At 42.2% G+C, this 21,622-nt stretch overlaps 2 protein-coding genes across 10 annotated transcripts in view; one reads left to right on the forward strand and one right to left on the reverse strand.

The window, feature by feature from the left end:
* The window catches only part of mark2b (MAP/microtubule affinity-regulating kinase 2b), a 55,786-nt gene extending 52,883 nt beyond the window's left edge, over positions 1–2,903 (forward strand). For all 9 annotated transcript variants that reach the window (XM_067580133.1, XM_067580139.1, XM_067580135.1 and 6 more), the window contains one exon: positions 411–2,903. In XM_067580133.1, coding sequence (XP_067436234.1) covers positions 411–760 — 350 coding nt within the window. In that variant the 3' untranslated portion in view covers positions 761–2,903. The remainder of the gene's footprint in view (positions 1–410) is intronic.
* A 2,385-nt stretch (positions 2,904–5,288) lies between these two features.
* Positions 5,289–20,865, reverse strand: rcor2 (REST corepressor 2). The gene is made up of 14 exons (XM_067580143.1): positions 20,652–20,865; positions 16,599–16,724; positions 14,048–14,104; positions 12,946–13,026; positions 12,580–12,632; positions 12,328–12,489; positions 12,071–12,195; positions 11,633–11,699; positions 11,229–11,468; positions 11,013–11,090; positions 10,660–10,717; positions 9,641–9,708; positions 9,140–9,304; positions 5,289–8,026 (listed from the first exon to the last, which is right to left on the reverse strand). The coding sequence occupies exons 2-14, from the start codon at positions 16,720–16,722 to the stop codon at positions 7,667–7,669; spliced, it is 1,638 nt and encodes a 545-aa protein (XP_067436244.1). The 5' UTR covers positions 16,723–16,724; positions 20,652–20,865; the 3' UTR covers positions 5,289–7,666.
* Positions 20,866–21,622: the final 757 nt, after the last annotated feature.

A 21,622-nucleotide genomic window follows, 5' to 3' on the forward strand; every position in this document is an offset into this window, starting at 1 on the left:
AGACTTCTGTCAGTTATGGTTGAGGTGTCACTGCAGCATAAAATATGTTGAAAACTCTGAACTTAATATCATGATTAAGTTAATCCAACTGTGACACTGTTCAAGTCACGGTGATAAATTCTTATTCATGGTTTTGTCTTAATGGGGTTTTATATTGTAGCCATTATCTGTTTAACCTCATCTTTCTTTTTTCTCATCTCTCTCAACATCTCAACGTTTTCTGGTTCTCTCCTCCTTTTCTACTTTCCTCTCTTCTCTTATCGTTGTCCTCGTCTCTTTGCCTTATAACATGTTTACTTCTCCTCTCTCTCTGTTATTCTTCCTCTTGTTATTCATTGTGTGTCTCTTCTTCTCCATCATTCCTCCATCTCTTCATGCTCTCACCACTCTCCTCTTTTCCTCCCTCCCAGGTGGCACCGGCACACCTCCGGCCATCGCCAGCCAGAAGGACTCAGCCAAACCGCGCTCGCTGCGCTTCACCTGGTCCATGAAGACCACGTCGTCCATGGAGCCCATGGAGATGATGCGCGAGATCCGCAAGGTGCTCGACTCCAACAGCTGCGAGTACGAGCTGCGCGAGCGCTACATGCTGCTGTGCGTGTCGGGCAACCCGGCGCGCGACGACTTCGTCCAGTGGGAGATGGAGGTGTGCAAGCTGCCACGGCTCTCCCTCAACGGCGTGCGCTTCAAGCGGATCTCGGGCACGTCCATCGCCTTCAAGAACATTGCCTCAAAGATTGCCAATGAGCTCAAATTGTGAGTGCGAAGGAGCAGCGAGGAGAGATGAGATTAAAGGGTGGAGGTGGGAGGGTGAAGAGGGTTAGAGCAGGGGTGGCGAGGATGAAGATGATGCTGTAAGCGGGGTGGGGGCACTGTGGAGGTCAGGAGGTAAGCTAAAGGGTGGGATCACTTTTAAAATAACGCGATTGTTGTCGACAAAGGTCTGAAGTAGGGCTATCGGTTCTCTGAGACTAGAAAACGTTACTTTTCTAGAAGTTTTTGTTCCTTAAGTTCCCGAGGCCCTGCGTTTAGAAACTCTGATTTCCTCTGAGTTGTGAAGTACTTACAGACCGAGGTCTTCTCTCTCCCTGCGGGGATTTTTTTTTTTTGTCACGTTCTACTTAGACGTTCCACTCTTCTGCATGTCCGATCTGCTCTCTGTTTTTTTTAGGAGTCTCACTTTGATCACTTTGACCACTCCTGTCACTTCCTGCTGTTTGTTCAGTTTCTCTTGCACGGTTCTGCTGCCAGGTCTTTTGGGGGAGGAGGGAAACCGGGTGAATATCGGGGTTGGATGGAGGACAAAGAGAGCGAAGAAATGCTGAAAAAAAACACAAAAAAAACAAACTTTCTCTCTGAATCGCTGAATGATTGACAGAAAAGTTCAGGTTGGAATATGGAGCCTTATTTTGCTGGAAAACTCACAGAAGTTTTGATTGAATTTGTTCTGATTCTCCTCCAAAACTGAATGGACTCCAACTGAGCCAGGACCGTGGTCCCTGACGCGCACACACACACACACACACACACACACATATACATATAAATACACAGACTACAGATGGATTTGGATGGGCGAATTCTGACGTTGTTGGTAAAAGGACGCTCTCCACCCTCCACCTGCCCAACCCACCCTCCCACACCTGAAAATGAACTTTTAAAAAATCCACCTGATCCTTCCACCACCTCCCTCCTCCCCCCTACACACACACACACTTACACACACACCCTTCCCCACTCTTTATGCACACAAACACACCCTTCTCCCCTCTGATTTCAAAACTGAACTCGGCACAAACACATCCATCGTTTTCACCTCTTCACTCCCTTTTCTGCCTCATTTTTTAATTTCTCTCACCGTCAAGTCCGAGGAGGCCAGTTAATCATCAAGTCTTGATGTTGTCATCGATCCTATGGGCTACGAGTTTAAGTCCGGATTTGTTTTGTCTTTTTTTTTTTTTTTTTTTTTTTTAATTTAGTTTCTTCTTTTATTGCTTTTAAAACGAGTTGTGCACTGGAAAAGAGGGGCATATTGGAAACTGGGGAGGAAAGGACTGATGAACGGACGGAGTCATCGATGGATTTTATGTTGCCTTTCTTTGAAGAATTAAATTTGGGGTTTATTGTTGCATACTTCAGCACATAAATGCTCAAATGATTTATTTTTTGTCTTTAATTTTTTTTTGTTGGTATCGCTTCGGTTGGCATCACGCCTTCATATCCAAGAATGTCAACCCTGAACCGACGGATTTCTCTCCCACTTTGTCTCTCAGTTTCTTTCTTTCCTTTTTTTTTTTTTTTCCTCCCCCGTCCGCCCCTCTGCTACACGTGTTCCCAAAGAGCAAACACACAACACAAAGGTGTCGTTGGTAACAGTATGTGTGTGTGTGTGAGTGTATTATAAAAGATCACTGGAAAACAAAAAAAAAAAAACCAACAAAAAAGAATCAACGATGACGAATGGTGAATTATTTTCTTCTTCTACTTTTGATTTGATAATATATTTTTGTGTCGTTTAAAAAAATTTTGGGTTTGTACAGATTTGGATTTTTTTTTTTTTTTTTGGGAGGGAGGGGGGCGGACGGGGTGTGAAGGGTCATGTTGGATCATATCATTGCTGCCTTCTCGGTGTAGTGCACCTTCGACACACACACATATTTAACATCCACACACAGCTCACAGTGTTTTGGGTTAAACACAGAAAACCCCCCAGTGCAGGAATTATTGATGTATTTAATGATGATGATGATGATGATGGTGGTGGTGGTGACGACTACTGCTCGTTCATTTTTGGCCCTTTTTTTTTTCCATCTGTCTTCATCTTCGTTTTTATTTAGTTTGGTTTGGTTTCTTTTTTTAAAGGGCCTTAGTGGCCCAGAATAGCTTGAAGCAAAGAGATAAAAGCAGGAAAAACTTCTTCGTCGACTTTTCTCATATCAGAGCTCATGTTCAAAAACCACAATGAGAAGAAGTCACCTCCTTTTCTCTTTTCTCTCGTTTATTTTTTTTTTGTTATGCGCCGACGCTCCAGTTTCTCAAAGCAGAAGAAAGACACACACCGTCACACGCTGGGGTCAGAGAAAAGGGGTCGATGGGGGGAGGGAGGGGGGGGTATAAGGCTGGGTCCCATCAGCTGGTTGTACCTTAACTTCACACCTTTCTTTCTTTCTATCACGATGACACACTGTCGTTTTATTATTTTGTTTTCTTTCAGTTTTTAATACGTCAGATTTGTTTTTCTTTAAAAGTTGATCATTGTATTAAGGTGCTGGGTATTGGATTCTAATTATTATTCTGGCTGTTGCTGTTATATTATCTCTTTCAGGGTTGATTTTATTTTACATTATTTCGTTTTACATTGCTGTAATTTACATTGATTTTAAACGTGTTTTGAGCAAACTGTAACTGTAGTAGTGGGTTTGGGGTTGGGAGGGGTGATCAACTCCTGAAAAATGTATTATTTGTTTGTTTTTTTTTTTGTGCAAAGACAAAATGATGAAAAATGACAAGGATAGTAATAAAAACAATGATATAATGATAGTCTGCCTCTGAAATCAATCCTATGAAAAGCAAGATAAATCAAAATCTTTTCTTTTCAGGAAGCTCTTGGCTGTAGAGCAGAAGGCTTGTAGTAAAAATCTCACCATGGGGTCCGTTTAGTAGCTGTTCTGGAGATTTTGAACATATCAGTGGTGGACGGTTTAAAATCTGAGATAGAAACAGAGGAATCAGTGCTTTGTTTACGGATACAGTAGGGTTGATGCCCATCAACTGCTGTTTTCCCCGTTTACCAGACCTCTATTCTGCCCAAGAAGTTGAGGGCTCAGTATGTTCAGATATATATTTCCTGTCACTTAATGAGTTTAGTGCTTTGAAACACCACAAAGACTTTTTCTTTAATTTGTCGATTTAAGATCAGGTTTGTAAATTTGTTAATCTGACTGCAGAGGTAAAAAAATACATCTCATACATTTTCCGATTAGAGCAGGACAGATTTATCAGCTGATATTTGTTTCTGCGTATGTCGGCATGCAAGTAACAAGAATTTTCAGCATGAAAATGCCAGATATGTTTAATAGTTTAGTTTATTTTTCCAACTGCCAAACATCCCACTCAGTATATTGTGGTCACTATTCTGTAAAAAGACCTGGGACCCTTTAAGGGATCCTTGTGAAAAATATATAGCAAATACATGAATAAATCATTATCAGATTTCTAAACTTAAATATCAGCCTCAAAACTGCATTATCAGTTGAGATGTATTTCAGTATCAAACAACCTTCTATTATAGTTCTGATTAATTTAAACTGTTTTTAACAGAAGCCTAAATGATGTGTGAATGATTGATGGTTTTGTTTCAGATTCAGTATAAAAATGTAGATGAAAACATGCCGTCTTATTTGGTGCAGCAGAACTCGTGGTGTCTCTCTAAATAGCAGGTGTTGAAGTCTACATCTGTGTAGAAATGACAGATTGGACAGCAAATGTCTCCTGAAGCTGCAGTAATCAGATTTGCATCCTAACCAGTCGACCACCAGGATGCTTTCTGTGGGGTCACCTGTAGTGTGCGCTGTTGGATTGGTCTAATTTCTTGCAGAATAGTTGGAAACATTGAATACATTAGTGATGAAACCTGCACTTTTCCAGTGCTGATGGTGCAAACAGACTCAGAGTGGTGCCGCTGTGCCCCATTTTCCTGCACCGGTGTTCAAACAGCTGCCAACAGAAGCACAGAGGTTAACGTTCTCAGGCACCACGCCTGCTTTCAGGCCTCGAGCAGTTTCAAATTCATATAATACTTAATACATTGTACACATTAGAACTTTCTAGGCTCAAATATTTTCTTAGTTTCATCCCTGGAGGCGTGACATCTCTTATTTTTGTTTAAACTGACAAAGATTAACATGAATAGAGGTGTTTAAATCCTGAAAGCTTTTCACCAGCATATCAAACCTTAATCCTCAGATACTTTACATGCTTAGTGAGACTTTTAATTTCAGTCAGTTTTTCCCTTTGTTTTTATTTCAAATATTTCTTACAAGCACCAGTTTAAGCTCCTTTTGTGCTGCGCTGGTACTCGAGTAAAGCCCAACAACGTGCTGGTGTCCCCAGCCCTGCTCAGGAATGTGGGAGCTGCAGGTATTCCAACCTGTTAAGAGTCAACAGATGGTGTTTTGATAAGACTTGGCATTCGGGAACAGATGATGTGCACATGAAGCGCACACAATATATACACAAAACACACTTAAAATGACTGATAACGAATCTTTAAAATATGACAAATGAAATACTATTTGGTCATTTCTTTATTCTAAAAAAAAAAACAAAAAAAAAAACATTTGTCAAACACAAACAGTTCAGTTTCCACAATGTAAACAACTTCTCACATACAGTACACACAAGCAGTTTTTGGAGGAAGGAACATTTGGGAAAACAAGTCCACTCAAAAGTCAAAAGGCAAGCCGCTTTAAAGCCAAATGTAGTGATTCTACAGAATAAGGTTTATACATGACCTGTCATCCCAGATCTGCTTCATACTGACTGGCAGAAGATGTCCAAAAGAAAAACAAAAAAAAAGCAACTAGCAAAATATCATCCAGTCATCTAAATTAGTTCATGACGTTGCTGATATCGCTGCCGTGGGAAGCATTAAACACTAGAGGGACCTGCGCTGTGGCAGGACTGAGAGGCAAAATGCAGCATTTCTCGTCAGACAACACTTGGTCAGTTCAATGTGATAAGTTCTGACGTTACAGCAGAAACTTCTTCTACGCGCCCTCTGACCTCTCACGCCTGCTCCCTCTGTGCCTGGACAGGTCGGGAGAGAAAGCTGCCTCAGCTGGACTTCACAGGGTTGTCGTCACATCTCTGTAAACTCGCTTTTTTGTAATGATGCCGGCCAACAGAATACTGGAGGGAAACAGTAGTTTTTGTTTTTAACTTCCCGTGTTGAACCTGTTTGAAGCTGTGAAGTCAACACTGAAATGTGAAACAGACACAGCTGATCTGTGCTTTTAAAGCAACAACTGACTTTGGCTAAACATTTGCAGAAAAGTGTCCCCTTCACTTCGTAAAATCGGGTTTGAAAGTCAGTCGAAAAAAAACAAACCGTTGGCAGACGTCTTATTGAAATGTGAGACAAAGTCCAGCCGTGTGTGTTAAAAGGCTTTTTCTCCTTACAGCTGAAGTACACCAGGCACAGACGCGGCGCATCACGTAGGCGGGCGGAGCACGGTTTTCTACCTGCTACACCAACTCTGTCTCTGTCACTGCATGCATAGGGAGTTTTACCAAGTGGTAATACGGTTGGTTATGCAGGGCTTGGAAGCAAAGGCTATATTAACTGGTATTGAACTAATTAACTAGATCGTTTTAACTGCAGGATCATGGATAGACATTTATTTGACTGATTTATTTGAATGTGCAATGTAAAAAAAAAAAAAAAAAAAAGTTTGCAGTACAATGAGGTATTTATTTTAATCATTTTTAAACAGGTTGTACAGTTTTATGTAGTTTTTATCTGCTGCGCAAAAATAGAGATGAGCTTCCGTGGTCAGTGTAGCAGCTTCAGTGGATTATAATGGACGCGCTCTGCTGCGGCCATGCTGCGTCTGTGCCTGGTGTATTTTGGCCATTAGTGCTCAGTCAATAATCATAATAAAGTATGCACCATCTAAACTACTTACAAGAACTACCTGTCTACCCTATGGCTCACCTTTAAAAGTCTAGTCAAAAAAAAAAAAAAAAAAAAAGAAAACATCACTCCAGTTAATACTAGTAATACATGGCTATGAGAGAAGAGGGAGACAAAAACCACACTCTTCTTTTTCCATTTTTGCCCAATTCTGAAACCTCGAAAAGTACCTTCGCTCCTCTCTGAGGGTCCGAAGTTTTAAAGCAAAGCTCCGAAAAGAAAAAAGCAGGTTTTACTTCACATCATTTGAATGATTTTCTAAAATCTACACGACCTCTCAGGAGGAGCAGGTTGGGCTCAGATGCGGGAAACTCCTCCTCCGACCTTTTCATCTTTTCTGTCCCTCATTTATTCTTTATTCCTGAAGGCTGTTTGGATGACTTGATACCTGCCCAGTGGAACCTACAGTACACATATATATATATATATATATATATATATATAGTATGTGTGTTTTACCACTCTCCTCCACAATCCAGATGTTCAGCAGTTGCCATGGAGACTAGCAGGTGGGTTTGCTCTCTGTGGTCACGGCATTTTTCAACAGCTTGATGATACAGTGTCTCTTTGTTGATCAGGGCGGGTGTGTGTACAGTTAAGTGTTGGTTTCGAGCTCCTAGCTATTTGTAGTGTGTGTGTGTGTGTGTTTCTGGAGGTAGGTGTTTGTTGTTACAGTAAAGGGGCTTCGGGCCTCTGCCTTACAAAATGAAGTGAAGCAGGGGGTCCTCACACTCTTCCTGCCACGTGTTAAGAGCTGTGATGTCACCTGCGGGACCTGAGTGTGTTCAATCGATCAGAGCCGGTCATGTGATGTGTGATGGTCCCGAGAAAGAATCAAGACTGAAGAAATTTTCTCTGAGAAAAGAGAAAACATTGTGTTTGTGTGCATGCCAATATGTGTGTGTGTGTGTTTCTATTCCTACGGTCATATCTGTGTGTGTGTGTATGTGTATATGTGTGTGTGTGTGTGTATCAGTGCGAGTTAGGCTGCTCTACTTTGAGCCCCACCAGCGATGGAGGCATCTGCCCTGCAGTGGAGGAGGAGGAGGAGGAGGAGCTGGGAGGAGAAGCCCTGAGGCTGGAGCCCCCGGAAGAGGAAGAGGAGGAGGTCACTGCGGGCCTGATGAGCGGGGGTGGAGGGTGGTTGTGGGGCGCCCGGTTCTGGAGCGGGCGAGTCTGCAGCGGAGGAGGCTGGCGGAGGAGGCTCGGGGGAGCCGAGGGAGGCGCCGGGCGCAGCAGTGGAGGAGGCTGGGAGAGGGAGGAGGGGGTCTGGGTGGAGGAGGGGGGAGAGGAGCTGCCGGCGGCGTCTGAGGGGGAGTCCTCCATTTTGACCTGAGGGCAGGGAGGAGGACAAACAGTGGAGACAATGAAGGAAAGATGGAGTGAGATAAGAGGAGAGACAGTTGGACAACAGTTGTAGGGAAAGAAAGATGAGGGAGGGTAGAGGGAAGGACATGAGGTGATGATGATGAAGGAAAAATGTGGAGGAAGACGAGGAGGAGTTAAGAGAAAAAGAAGGGAAAAGAAAACACGTCATGAAACACATCCATCCTTAAACCACCAAATATCAGCATCTGCTCCTTCTGGTCAATATAATCATGAGACATCATGTATGAAGCATCTCTACAGTATGTTGTCTTGGATTTCAAATCTATTGTGTTGTACAACAACTAAGTAATTACTTTTTTTTTTACTTTAACTGTAAAAACAATTTTTTGTAGTTCAACATCATTTCCTCTCCGAGCGTTGTTCAGCTATGAATGAATGTCACAACTCGTCTGCAGCTCCATGTTCTGCACGGTGAGTAAATACAAATACACGCAATATTACAACCACATGACCAGTGAGCCAAAGACAAAGATAAAGGAATAGCTCAACATTTTAGTAAATACACTTGTTTGCTTTTTTTCCCCTGAGAGTGAGATGAGAAGATTTCTATCATTGTCATGTCCACAGTAAGTGCAAAGTTCAAGTGTGGATGTATTCAGTATTTGTTGAACTGTGCCTTTAATTTGTAATTCAGTCAGTGGTATCTGTAAGTGTTGGTTTAGAAATGATAGACTTTGCTCTTTTGTATTGAACATGGAGATTCAACCTGTTTACATACTGACAGGCTCCAATTAAATATTTTATTTTGTAAAAGATATTTGGAAAAGTGTCATTTGGTTTGTTGTATTTATGCTCATTAATCGTTTTTATCCATTAAAAGTAAATTATAAATATTGTATAGAACTTACATACTAGACAAGAACTGTTATGCTTCCGTTGTGTCTGCAGCTGTCCATGTAAGTGTCTGCTTGGGACCATATCTGTGACTCTATGAATATTATATTCCATTTATGCCAAATCTGTTCCACTTGATTCTACACACTGCACCTTTAATTCTGATGGACGTGTGTAGAAAGTGAAATTGTAACGTGTGCATCTATCTCTGTCAGGCCTCACCTCTTCCTCCTCCGCGGCACCTCCGTCTGTAGCAGCTGCCATCTCCTCGCCGCTCCTCCTGGGGTCTCTCTGGTCTCGGCTGGTGGCCACCTGCTCGGCCGCCCACTCCCTCAGCACCTCGTCCAGGTTGAACCTGCGCCGGTAGCTCACGAAGAACGAACTCACCTGAACCCCGAGGGAGAGACACAGAGTAGGAGGGGGAGGAGGAGAGAAAGTTACGCTGCGTTCAAGGACACGGAGGCAGAGGGGAAATGAGAGGAGGGATAGTGGCGATTACAGTTATCCCGCGAAGAAAAATGCTTATCTGGACGGAGGGATGACGGAGAAATAGAAATAGATGAGAAGCTGATGGAAATAGATGAGAAGCTGATAGGCAGCTCACAGAAAGTAAACTGCTGGATGGAGGGTCAGAATAAAAGATGAGAGTTGATCTCTGGTGTTCTCTTTTTTTTCCTTTTTAAACACAACATATATTCAACACCTGAGGAAGAGGAAGCTCACCTGAGCGGGCGTCTTGGTCCCTATGACCTCAGCGATGGCTGAAAAGTCTTTACCGTAGCGACGGATAGCTGCAAAGGAGACGGAGGGAAAAACGTTGGGTTAACGGTGCATCGATACATCACTCAAAACTATTTAGTTGCATTCAAAAGGCAACCAAACCCGTCTGCTGTCTTTCTTTCTGTGTGTCAGAGGGTGAGAGAGGAGAGACAGAAGAGTAACTGCAGGTTTGTTGATGCGTGTGTTTTCTGTTAACCTTCATCTGAGGTCGGCTGGCTGAGTGCACCTGCTCTTTTCCAGCCCTGCCCTGCTTCATGCTCACATTCATATCTTTCCACTTCTGCTTTCTCTTCCACCATTTGCACCGAGCAGCTGCGGCTGATGGGGGTCAAATGCTTTGCTGCAGCTGCTCGGGGAAAAAGGAGGGTTTTCTCTCTAAATTCTACCTGTGACTTGAACTAAAGAAATTTTAATCCCTGCTCCTCTAACTTCTTACTTTGCCCACTAAATTTACTGAGTGGTTTTTTAAAAACCAGTGTCAGTCAGAATTAGACACATTCATCTCATGGCATGCAGAGCTCTGTGTCCATAGCAACAAACAATATATACCCTTATCACTCATGAATCGCCCTCATTGAATAATCCTCTACAGTGTTTCTAACTGTCAGAGTGCTGTAGATACTGAGTTGAAACAGCAGCAGCTTCACCTGAATTCACTTTCATTATAGCTGGAGTCTAAATCCTAGAAGCTCCTGTTTTCAGCGTCAATTGTATAAAAAAAAAAATCAAATCATAAAAAGGTGGAAAACTAGGAAGACATACTTGTCTTCTCCAGCACTATCACATGCAGTATGTGCAGTTTCTGAGTGTGGAAAACATGAATATGAATGTGTTTTAACAGTCTGGATTCTAGCTGTGAATGTGATGTAGGAGGAAGACAAGAGGAGGAGGTGACACAGGAGGTAGGAGGGGAAGGGAGGAGGATGATGATGATGATGCTGCTGCTGCAGCCTTTTACTCACCCTGCACAGCCAGGAGCTGCTCCTCTGTGGTCCAGCGAGAGTTCATTTTAGGGGCAGGCTGGGAAAGAGAAGGAGAGATTAGAGAGTGAGGGAGGTAGGTGGGAAGACAGAAGGGGAGAGAGGGGTGAAAGTGACAGCGTGGGAGCAAAGAGCAGATTAAGACTAATCCCAGTCCCACAAGGAGTGAAATTATATCTGAAGGGAGTTGGGGAAGGGCAGGGTGAATAAATGAAAGAGGACAGGGGCAAACTAAGAGAGAACAGAGAAAAGCGAATACAGTCAGGAAAGACAAATATCAAAGAGGGAATAGATGAGGGATGTACGGGAAATAAGAAAGCTGCACAAAGACTTACCTCAGAAGGTTTTAAAGTGTCGACACCGTCAATTAGGCTCTGTTTCAAACTACTGTTGTTCTGTTTAATAGATTGGACCTGTGAACGGGAAGAAAAGAGTGTTTTTTGGCTGGTAGCACTGATGATGTTTGTAAAAAACAAAAAAGACAAAATCTGTAGCACAAAGAAGCTTTTACAACCTTACATTTACAATCTGATGATTAAAAACACTCGTACCTGTCTCTTGAGTGACACCAACTGTGTGTCCAGCTGTCTTATTGTCATCACTCCGGAGTCGTGGGAAGCTGACAGGGATGTGATGTCTCCCTGCTCCAGGTACATGCCTTTAGGTGGCCTGCGGCGGGCTCGGAGCGGGTGGTGGCGGTACTGAGCGCCGATACTCTCCTTCTTCACCGGGCCCGAGCGACCGGGGGTCACCTTGTCAGAGCTGGTGCTGCTGGGGTTCTGTTTCACCGCCTGTGTGGACGGAGAAATCACATAAACGTCAGAAAATCTGACTGCGACGGCGATGCAGGAAAGCGACATTACATTTATGAATAATATATGATGCTGAAATTGAAGGATTTGGTTTGTATAAGCACACGGTCATAAAAAACACTATTAAGTTTTATATTGCTCACCTCTTTCTTGGCGTCAATCTCAAAGTCGCTGTCGCTGCCGGGGTCTCCTTCCTCGATCTCATCATTACTACCAGAAGAAAACAAAGGAATTCAACTAAACACACACAGTTAAGCTTAGTCCCCCACCAAATGCAATCAACTAGGTCTGATTCCTTTAAAAAATAATCTCTCAAACGCTCAAGATTGTAAGCTGAAAATGACAAGCCAAGAAATAATATCATAGTACCTCATTCACATTCAGAGTGACATGCTTATCGAGTGTTATTTAACTAAGCACTCGTGTAAATGTCAAATCTCAAGTGTTTCTGGGAACTTCTTTCCTGCTCACTTCAATATTCATTCTTCCCTCTGTCTGTCCATGCCTTCTCCTCACTCCTTTCATAGCTAGTCAGTCATTTTTCCTCCAGAGAGTCATGAAAGTTTCATGGTGTCTCATACCTGTCATCTTTCTCTCTCTTGCTGACTAGTCTCCTGGCTTGTCGGTCCATGACTGAAGTCCTGGTCCTGGTCTTCTTCCAGCTGTAGTAGTACTTCACCAGGCTGGAGATCAGCTTGTCTGGAAGCTACACACACACACACACACACACACACACACACACACACGAAAAAACAGACCAAACCAATCAGAAATCAATAAAATGAATGTTAAATATAGAAAATGTTAATGTGCTTGTGTTTCTCTCCCAGCCTCTCACCATCTGCTGGATGCGGTGAAAGCTTTTCCCGTGGAAGCTGAAGGCCTGTTCAAACAGCACTTTATCCTCCACCGTCCACTCGTCTGGGAAGGGGGTGAAGTTGGCGAGGTCGGCCAGAGAGTGCTCCACGTCGTGTTTGTGCCACAACAGCATGCCCAAGGCCTGGAGGAGCACACGTGTTCTTTTAATGCATTTTGATAATTGAAAAATGGGACGATCCTTTCCGGTAAATGGATTTGTGGTCTACTATACCTGCTCCATGTTGTATCCATGTTTCTCTTTAGCCATCAGGATGTACTCATCCACTGGGACAAGAAGAGAAGAAATTGATTTTAAAAATGAGGAAGGGCTGCAAATATCAGTAAGAGGAGAGATAGAGAACAAGAAATGAAAGAAAAAGGCAAAAAAAAAGATGAAGCAAAAGCAATTTAAAGAATGAGGGACAGTGATGAGAAATGGAGGCAAAGTGAGTGAGAGAAAACGAGTGCACAGGAAGAGACAGAGACAAAGAAAATTGTTCTCCACTCAGCATAAAGCCATTAAACTGAAGGTCAAGTTGTTAAGCTTGTACCAGTGAATGGTAGGTAAGGTGTGTATGTGTGTGTGTGGAGAGCTTACACATCGCGTCAGACAGCTGACTGTTGGGACACCAGACCAACATGCTCCTCTGGTCCTTCTCATTGTAGCGGGTTGGACTGTCTGGTAACGGAAACAAACAACAAACTCTGTAAGCATTTAGATCTATATATGGACGTCACACATATCTGAATCCCTCCTCCATCTTCCTCTTTCAACCTCTCTCTCTCCCTGACTGTCCATTTATCAAACTTTTCTTCTCCTTTGCACATTTTCTTCCTTTTCTTCTGTCTAGACTCCATCATTGGCTCCCTCTTCATTAGGAAGAAAAACGAGGAGGCGACAGTCACACGCCAGCCTGCGGACTCTTTTGGGGATTCAACACCTGTGCACTGCCAAAAATCCAGACGCTTAACAGTCAGATTGCTTCTGTGGTGCAAACCCAATTGTTATGGGACAACTCCATCTTTCTCCTACATCCCAATTATAGAGTCACATTAAAAAGGTATGAGGGTGTTTCACTGAGCCGTATCAAAAACCACGGTGGAGATAAAAGCTGGCAAATTCATTTTAATCTGATTTAACAGAGCAACTGCATGCTCTGAAACTATAAATATTCAGAGAGAGAGGAAATTATGTGAAGCCAGTTTGTGTTTACTGAAGCAGATATAACAAATAAAATAAAGGGTTTGAATATTTAAAAGCTAACCCTTTTACTTTTTAAACCAAGAGTGGACACCCACATCAGAGAAAACACTCATTGCGTGGTGAAAAAGAGGTCACCATGGACACAAATCTAACACGTCTAACTGTGAAGACTTCAAATTCAGCTTCATAGAATTAATTTAGGACTTTTCAATAACCCACACATCTACTGAAGATCTGAAGGGTTAAAATAATGACGTCTCCTCAGTGCTCCCTCGTTCTCTTCCCTTATCTCCATTTTCCTCGTTTCCAACATTAACGCTGGTCATTTGACCTTCATCCCTCTCCTCATCTGGATTCCCCTCCTTCCTCCATTTCAATGTCCTCCACATTTCTCCTCTCCTCTATGTCACCTTCTCAGGCTTGATTTCCTCCCTGTCATCTGCCTCTCCCTCATGCCTCCCTTCCTCCCTCCTTCCCTCCCTCCCTCACAGCTTACCTGGTTTGAACTCGGGGATCTGGGCCTGGTAGTCTCCTCCCACTCTGATCATACTGTCTGTAGAGAGAGACAGAAGACCAACATGAGTTACTACTTCCTGGAAGGATGGATAAGACAGGAGTGGTAGAGACAGAAGAAGAGGATGGGGGAAGACTATTCCCGTAACAAGGCAGACATTTCCCAACGAGGCGCAGAGCCGGATAGACGGATGATAAGGAGATAGATGACAGAGATGTGACAGTGCAAATAACTTTTGCGCTGCACCTTTTTTCGCAATGACGAAATACTGTATCAGCTTGATCATGTTCCAGTAAAGTACACAGTGGAATTATACTGTTTTCTATTCCCTCCATCTTTTAATCTCCTTCCAACAGCCAACAGAGTATCAAAGGTTTGAAAGAAAAACATCCATCGCAGAATATACCAAAGGCAACAACAGCAAAGGCAGGTAACAGGTAATGTTGGCTGAAGGGTTGTGTAAAGTCTTTATGTGTTTTTGAAAAAAAACAAGGTCAAAAACAGGGCTTTAAAAACAGAGCTCTGGCATTGAAAGATGCACAGGACACTAGTTACTGTTTTATGCTGAAATGTATATATTGTGGAATTCTCCAAGGAAATTAGTTAGCAGAGTTAGCAAGTGCTGCCCACAGAGTGAGTTTTTTTCTTCACACTTCAGCACCTGATTGTCTCTTCTTTTCCAAACTTGTAAAAACAAAGTTTCCTCTTTTCCACCAATGTGACGTGCTGCTCTGATCAATTACTGCAAAGCCAACTTGCTGAGCTGAATCAGACGTATCCTGATGTATCTTATCTGGTTATTGATGTAGTTACTTGATGACTGTTTTAACAACAGCCTGTGAGGAGCGGGGGAGCTCCTTATGTCAGACAAGGTGGAGTGCCTCCTCTATAAAATACTGCAGGGGAACCTTGTAGATATGTGATTAGTTTAGAACAGTCCAAACAATCCTCAAGTTGACAACCTGTGTGCGACACTTTTCCCGCAAACTTTTCAGGTGAAGGACCAAGCCACACATTTGGCTGATAACCCTGATTCAGGGAGACCTCTTTTAATCAATTATTTAAATTATAGCAATTCTAATGGTTTTAAAAGGCCAAGAACTGCTGACTCTTTCTGTCCTGACTTTTTCAATTTACTTAAAAGGTGACCTGTGGAGTTTTCTTGTACACAAACAAAAATTATATTCAAATTCAATGGTGAATTCTAACAAGTGTTGAATGCATGTCCTTCCTCATGCAACATTTGCAAAGCCAATTTTTGTGAACATTTTGAAACCTGCAGTGTTTACGCCCTGTGTTTACTAGCTTGCGGCCTTCTTCACTGTCTTTGTTGGCTCATTGTTGCATTTCTTGGCATGTTAGCACTATCTGCAAATCAGTGGAATACTTGTGTAAACATTGGCAGGATTGTGTATCTTGTCACCCACATGTGTGTACATGTGTGTCCTCCTGCTTGTACACAATACAAACAAAACAGGGACCAGCTGCAGGTCAAAAACCTCACTGGGTGCCTTTAATTATTCTAAACGTTTTCACGTATTCAACCAGAATACCAGGAAGTTTTTAATCACAGCATGTAACTAGCTTATTAAACATATTTATTATATATTGTGATAAATATCAGTATGTATGATATTTGAATCATGGTAGCATATTCAGCCATATCACTCATCACTAAGTGACAGAGACAAACAAAAAGTGCGACAGCGGATGGCAGACATTAAGTAATTAGTGCTGTAGTAAAGCCAGTGAGATAGAGGTGATGGAGAGGAGGGTGGAAAGCGAGGAATGAAGAGAGACTGCAGAAGCACGAGGAGGAGGAGGAGGAGGAGGAGGAGGAGGAGGAGGGAGAGACAGATTACGCTTTCCTCAGGGACAGAGGACAGGAAGGGAGGAGAGGGGGATGATAGAAACTGGAGGAGATGGTAAGAAATGGGTGGAGAGAGGCAGGAAGTAGAACAGTAAAGGAGAGGGAAAATTGGATGGAAGGAGAGAAGGAGGCAGGGCAGGAGAAACTGGCTGGAGAGATGACTCGAACACTGAAGAGAGATGGAGGAGATGGAGGCGAAGATGAAAATGGCTGTTGAAAAAAAATGCTAAATCAGCTGTGGAAATCTAGAAAATGAAGTGCAATTTTGAACCATCCAAAAGTTAAACTGTTGTGTTTGATCTAAAAAAGAGTCATTAGTAGATGCACTGAGTGAAATAATAGTTTAAAAGGAAAAGATCAACTGTAAGTCAGAGGGTGAAGGAGAGAATGGAGGAAGGAGAGATGTATGTGGGCAGAGAATGACAAGGATGAAGAGTGTAGGAAGGGAGTGGAGGAGATGACAGAGGAGAGCAGTGCGCAGGGACTAAAGAAGCACTGCAGCAATGCAATGAATGCAACCAGAACAGCTGGAATGATGCATCTGTACAATGTAAATGTCTGTCTTCATGTTAGAGTAGCAAACCCAGACATTAACGCCCCTTACTTAGCCAGAGAAGAGTCAAGTCAGTAGATAATACTTCAGTTTAATGTGTGTGTGTCTACCATGAGCATGCTCTTCATCGCTGCTCTCCTCCTCAGAGTGCGGTTGGCTGTTGCCGTTGGTTACGGTCTTGGCTCTGCTCCTGGACAGGACCCCGGCCCCCGAGCGCTCCATCACTGAGGGCATGTCTGCAACAAACACACAAACCCTAAATATAAAATTTCACCACTTGCGCAACACGACTCATCAAAAAAAAAAAACGCTGCTGTGTCTGTTTGCCATGATGATTCGGTCTCAGTTAAATCTGTCACTTACCAATAGTGAGCTGGATGCAATTTGTTTTCACTCTAAATCCTATAAAACCTAACTCAGTCTTGTAAAGTAGAACGGCACCTTATGCTGCTGCCTTGGAAGGATTCCCATTATTTTCCCCTGAGCCGAGTTTATTCTCCAAACACTGGTTTACTGTACGAGAACTCATTCACACTCAAAAACTCAGTTATCTCCCCCTGACCCTCATTATCACTCAGTCGCCCTCAGCGTCAGCTTGTCTCTCAAACCAAAATAACCTTACACTGTTAACAGCTGAGCCGGACATAAGGTGAAGAAGATGCCGTAACACCGCCTCTATTTCTTTGGCATAACGCATCTTTTACATCAGCGATGACAGTTCTGATCATCCTCTACCAAGTATTGACCTCAAAAGCACAGCCATATATAAACTACACACCCAAACTGATTAATTCAAGTCTTCCTTTGTTAGTCCAGCTAGTTACAAACATGCTGCTGTCACAAACCACAAAACAAGACCACCTTTGTGTTTTGGATCGTTGTTTAAGAAACACTAAAAAAAAATATACTGACATACCAATTCAGACTACCAAACATTACAACACTTAATGCAAAATAATTCAGAGTAAGAAACACTGGAAATACAGTATAATTTATGTTTCCAGCACTCTAACATTTATGTGCAAGTGAAAAAGATAGAGGCGAATGTTGCTTTGCTCTGGCTAGGGCTGCAACTAACAATTATTTTCATTATTGATTAATTTGTTGATTAATCAAGAAGTTGTTTGGTCTATGAAATGTCTGAAAATGGTAGAAAATGTCCATCACTGTTTCCTTGAGCCCAAGATGACGTCCTCAAATGTCTTGTTTTGTCCCGACCAACAGTCCACAACTCAAAGATATTCAGTTTACTATCATAGAGGACTGAAGAAAAACAGAAAATATTCCCACTTGAGAGACTGGAATTAGAAAATTTTGACTTTTCTTGAAAAAGGATTAATCGACTATCAAAATAGTTGGTGAATAATTAGTTGGCAACTAATCGACTAATTGTTGCAGCTCTAATTGATTTAGCTGCAGATTACTGTCATTCATTCATTGTCCAGTCTGCAAAATGCCAGAAAATGGTGAAAAATGCTCTTCACCGTTTCCCAGAGCTAAAGTTAATGCACTCAATTTGCTCATTTTATCTGACAGCACAAAACCCAAAGACATTATTCAGTTTACTAACTCTAAGAAAAGACTAAGAAGCAGCAAATATTCACATTTGAGAAGCTGGGATCAATGTAGTTTGGACATTTTGCTTGAAAATGATTCATTGATTTTCAAACTTTTGCAGATTAATTTTGTGTCGACTGTCAACTAACTAATTAATTGACTAAATTGTCTCAACTTCAGCCCTGACCTCTGATATTTCATATCAGGCTATATACCCTATATTAAATTTCATCATTAAAATGTTTAGTCTGACATCATTTTCAGGCTTTATCACACCATACACAAACTATCGTTTTTATTTATTTATATATATATATATATATATATATATATATATATATATACATATACATATACATATACACACACATTAGAGCTGCAACAATTAGTCAATTAATCAATTAGTTGCCAACTTTTCAATTGGTCACCAGCTATTTTGATAATTGATTAATTGTTCTGGGTCATTTTTTGAGGAAAAAAAATGTCCAACTTGTCTGATTCAAGATTCTCAAATGTGAATATTGTCTGGTCTATGTAGTTTTCCATTAAAGTAAACCGATATATTTGCGTGTGGACTGTTGTGGACAAAACAAGACATTAAAGACATCATTTTGGGCTTTGGGAAACAGTGATTGACATTTATCAACATTTTCTGATATTTTATGGACCAAACAACTGATCGATTAATCATGAAAATAATCGTTAGTTGTAGCCCTGATATACATGTGTCTTTTTCAACATACTGAGTAAATCCATCACAGCAGCAACTTAAGCCCCCTTCAAAAGCCAAGGAAAGCCCTAAAACTTTAATAACACATCTCCCCACACACACACAAATAAACAAACAAACAAACAAACGCACACACACTCAGCAACAACTGACGGTGAAGTGGCAGCATCTGAGAAACAACATGGAAAAAACGTGCCATGGATGACATGAGAGCCCTTCAGCGTGAAGGGGGCTCTCATTTTAAGTGTAATCCACAGTCGTGCTATATTATTATGTAGCCAAGCCTCGTTTTCTTCCTCTCTCTGTGTATCTCCGGGCCAGTGAGTCTCTCAGTAGCACAAAAGGCTAGACGGTCAGCCCAGGACACAGCTCCACACAGTAGAAAGTAACCCACCAGAGCTCCTCCCTCGCACACAAACACAGTGCAGTTACAAGGTGACCACAACAAAAAGACATCTGTATCAAAAAGCAATCAAGCACCCAGTGTGACACGCTTACACTTGCTCTCTTTCACTGTCACATCAGCAACTTCATCTCCAGTTTCCTAACTTGAACTGCAGCCAGAACAAAGCAGGGATGGGCAGTAGTAACTGATCCCCCCCCCCACCCCCCATTCCTAAATATTAAACATGACCGGTTATGATGGTTTTTAAACCAGTTGAGGGGGTAATCTTTAACTCTATGCAGACAATACAAGTGCCTGAGGCTCTCTGGGGGTCTTTGTCTCTCGGTGGTGGCCCCTCAAAACTACCAACAGCTGTCCCCTGGAAACTCACATCATCCAAACCTTGACGTATCTCCCTACGCAAGTTACGTAAATATAGCTGCATTTAAATTTGGGAAATCGGTGAAGTAACAGCTACAAAAGCCGTACAAGCTGTAATCCCTCCCGGTTCACTTTCAAGGGAGAGTTTTAGTAGTTTGTGGTAGTAGCCTCGATCTCTGTCAGTGTAATTAACTCTTATGAGCTATGTGCCAGCTAAAACTACAAGACACCGCTGTTAACCCGGCATGACAAGGTCTATTTGTAGTAACAAGTATTGCTCAATCGCCCACTTAAATGCTTAGGAATACATTTTCTCTAATACAACCTCTCACCACCACAAGGAACTTTGTATTCCTCAAACTTCCAACACGTTGAATCTGATATAAATATATACTATGCTGCAAAAAACTCATCCACACTACACGTGGTTTAATAAGCATAGGCTATAACGCGTTTAATTTGTTCAACTCTCCTTACTGATGCATCATTTTTCACTCAAACTGGCCAATAACATTTAAAATAATGCAGCTAAAATGACTAATAATGTGCTCATATCAATAGTAAGTTCAGAGTGGCCGAATAGTGACGCGAACATTACTTTTTTTGTTATTAGTCACACTACAATATTACTAAAGGACTGTTTTATAACCGCTTTATTGTATACATTTTCTCATTTCTGAACTTCACAAAAACATGTGAGGTGGCTGGTTTCGCCTGAGCCACGTTCAGAAGCTAAAAAAAATCAATATTTTTACAGCTTTTCCACGGTAGTAGTCATCTGTGTGTTGTGTGTCAGACTCTGAAGTCCTTTTGTTTTCTCCCACGCTAACGTTGCTGTTAAAACTCGCTCTCTGGGTTATAATAACTCCACTCGGCGGTCTCTTACGGGACAAACGGTAGCAGTTTGAACGGTCCAAGTAATTTCTGGAGGCTGAACAATGAAAAAAACAGACGACATTCCCCGTCTCCTCTCCTCCTTCTTCACCAAAGTGCAACCTGAAGTCAGACCTAGTTGGCCGTTGGGATGCTAACGTTAGCTTGCGGCTAGTACCCTCGCGTTAACGTTACATTAGTAACGTTAATAGTTAGAAGTGGAGATAACAGTCGTACCTGCTTGTTTCCTTCCTCTCCGCTTTTCCAGAACTCAAAAACTTATCTCACGCCTCTGTCCGCGGTTTATAGTCCTCTTGGAAGTGCTGAAAAGATAATTATTGCATTTAAAACGGCTTAATTCTTGCCTAATTGATGAGCACAGGCAGTACAATGAAGTGGATAGATGGAAGCAGCCGTGTGTGTGTGTATGTGTGTGTGTGTGCCGGGGGAGGCGGACAACACCCACAGAAAAGTAAGGTGGACATCCGCCCCGATGCCTCTCCCCAACCAGCCGTTTGGATTGACAAAAAGTAGTCCTGTAAAACTATTAAAGTGTACTCCTGTTAGATTGGATCCTTGTCCCTAAACGTGTGATTTCTCGCTTTCTTTTGTGAGCAAATCCTATTGAGAGGCTTTGATAAGGAAAGCAGCATGCAAAACTGCCTACCTGCAAACTCACACCATGATTGGTGTTTATAGTTAATCTAATCGATTTGAATCAGCATCGATAAGAAAAATTGCGGGTGTATTTTGTGGAAATAGCAGCTAGTTTTACACTCTTAATCTGCCATCTATCAAAATCCCATAAATTAAGGGACTACTTGCCAGTGTGTCGGCGGAGGGATTCGTCAACTGTGCATCTCTGTGCTGAGGCAGGCTGTCCAGACTTACACTGATGTATGCATGGTGGAGAAAAGGGCAGCGGAGTGGGGCACAATTGAACCGGGTGTGTGACTTTGTGCTGCAGCATGAACTGACAACGACTCAAATAAATAGCCCCAATGTACTTGTCTCATTTGAATTTATTATTTATTTAACATGCCGAACAATTCAAAGAGTGCCTCGTGCCTCTATGTGTGTGTGTGTGTGTGTGTGTTTGTGTTTGTGTGTGTGCACAGGTGTGTGTGTATGTGCGTGTGTGGGTGTTGTAGCAGGATCTCACACCTGATGCTGGTAATAAACACAATAACCCCCCACACAACAACACA

The sequence above is a fragment of the Thunnus thynnus genome, chromosome 22 (genome assembly GCF_963924715.1).
Source record: "Thunnus thynnus chromosome 22, fThuThy2.1, whole genome shotgun sequence".
Lineage (NCBI taxonomy): Eukaryota > Metazoa > Chordata > Actinopteri > Scombriformes > Scombridae > Thunnus > Thunnus thynnus.

What these genes read in the sequence shown, in the direction of transcription:
- rcor2 (XM_067580143.1), bottom strand. Translation starts at nt 16,722, where the DNA reads ATGCCCTCAGTGATGGAGCGCTCGGGGGCCGGGGTCCTGTCCAGGAGC. An exon ending in TCAGCTGTCTGACGCGATGT is followed by an intron (nt 12,633 to 12,945) that starts GTAAGCTCTCCA and finishes TTCTTGTCCCAG; the next exon opens with TGGATGAGTACATCCTGATG. An exon ending in ACACTTTAAAACCTTCTGAG is followed by an intron (nt 10,718 to 11,012) that starts GTAAGTCTTTGT and finishes TCTCTTTCCCAG; the next exon opens with CCTGCCCCTAAAATGAACTC.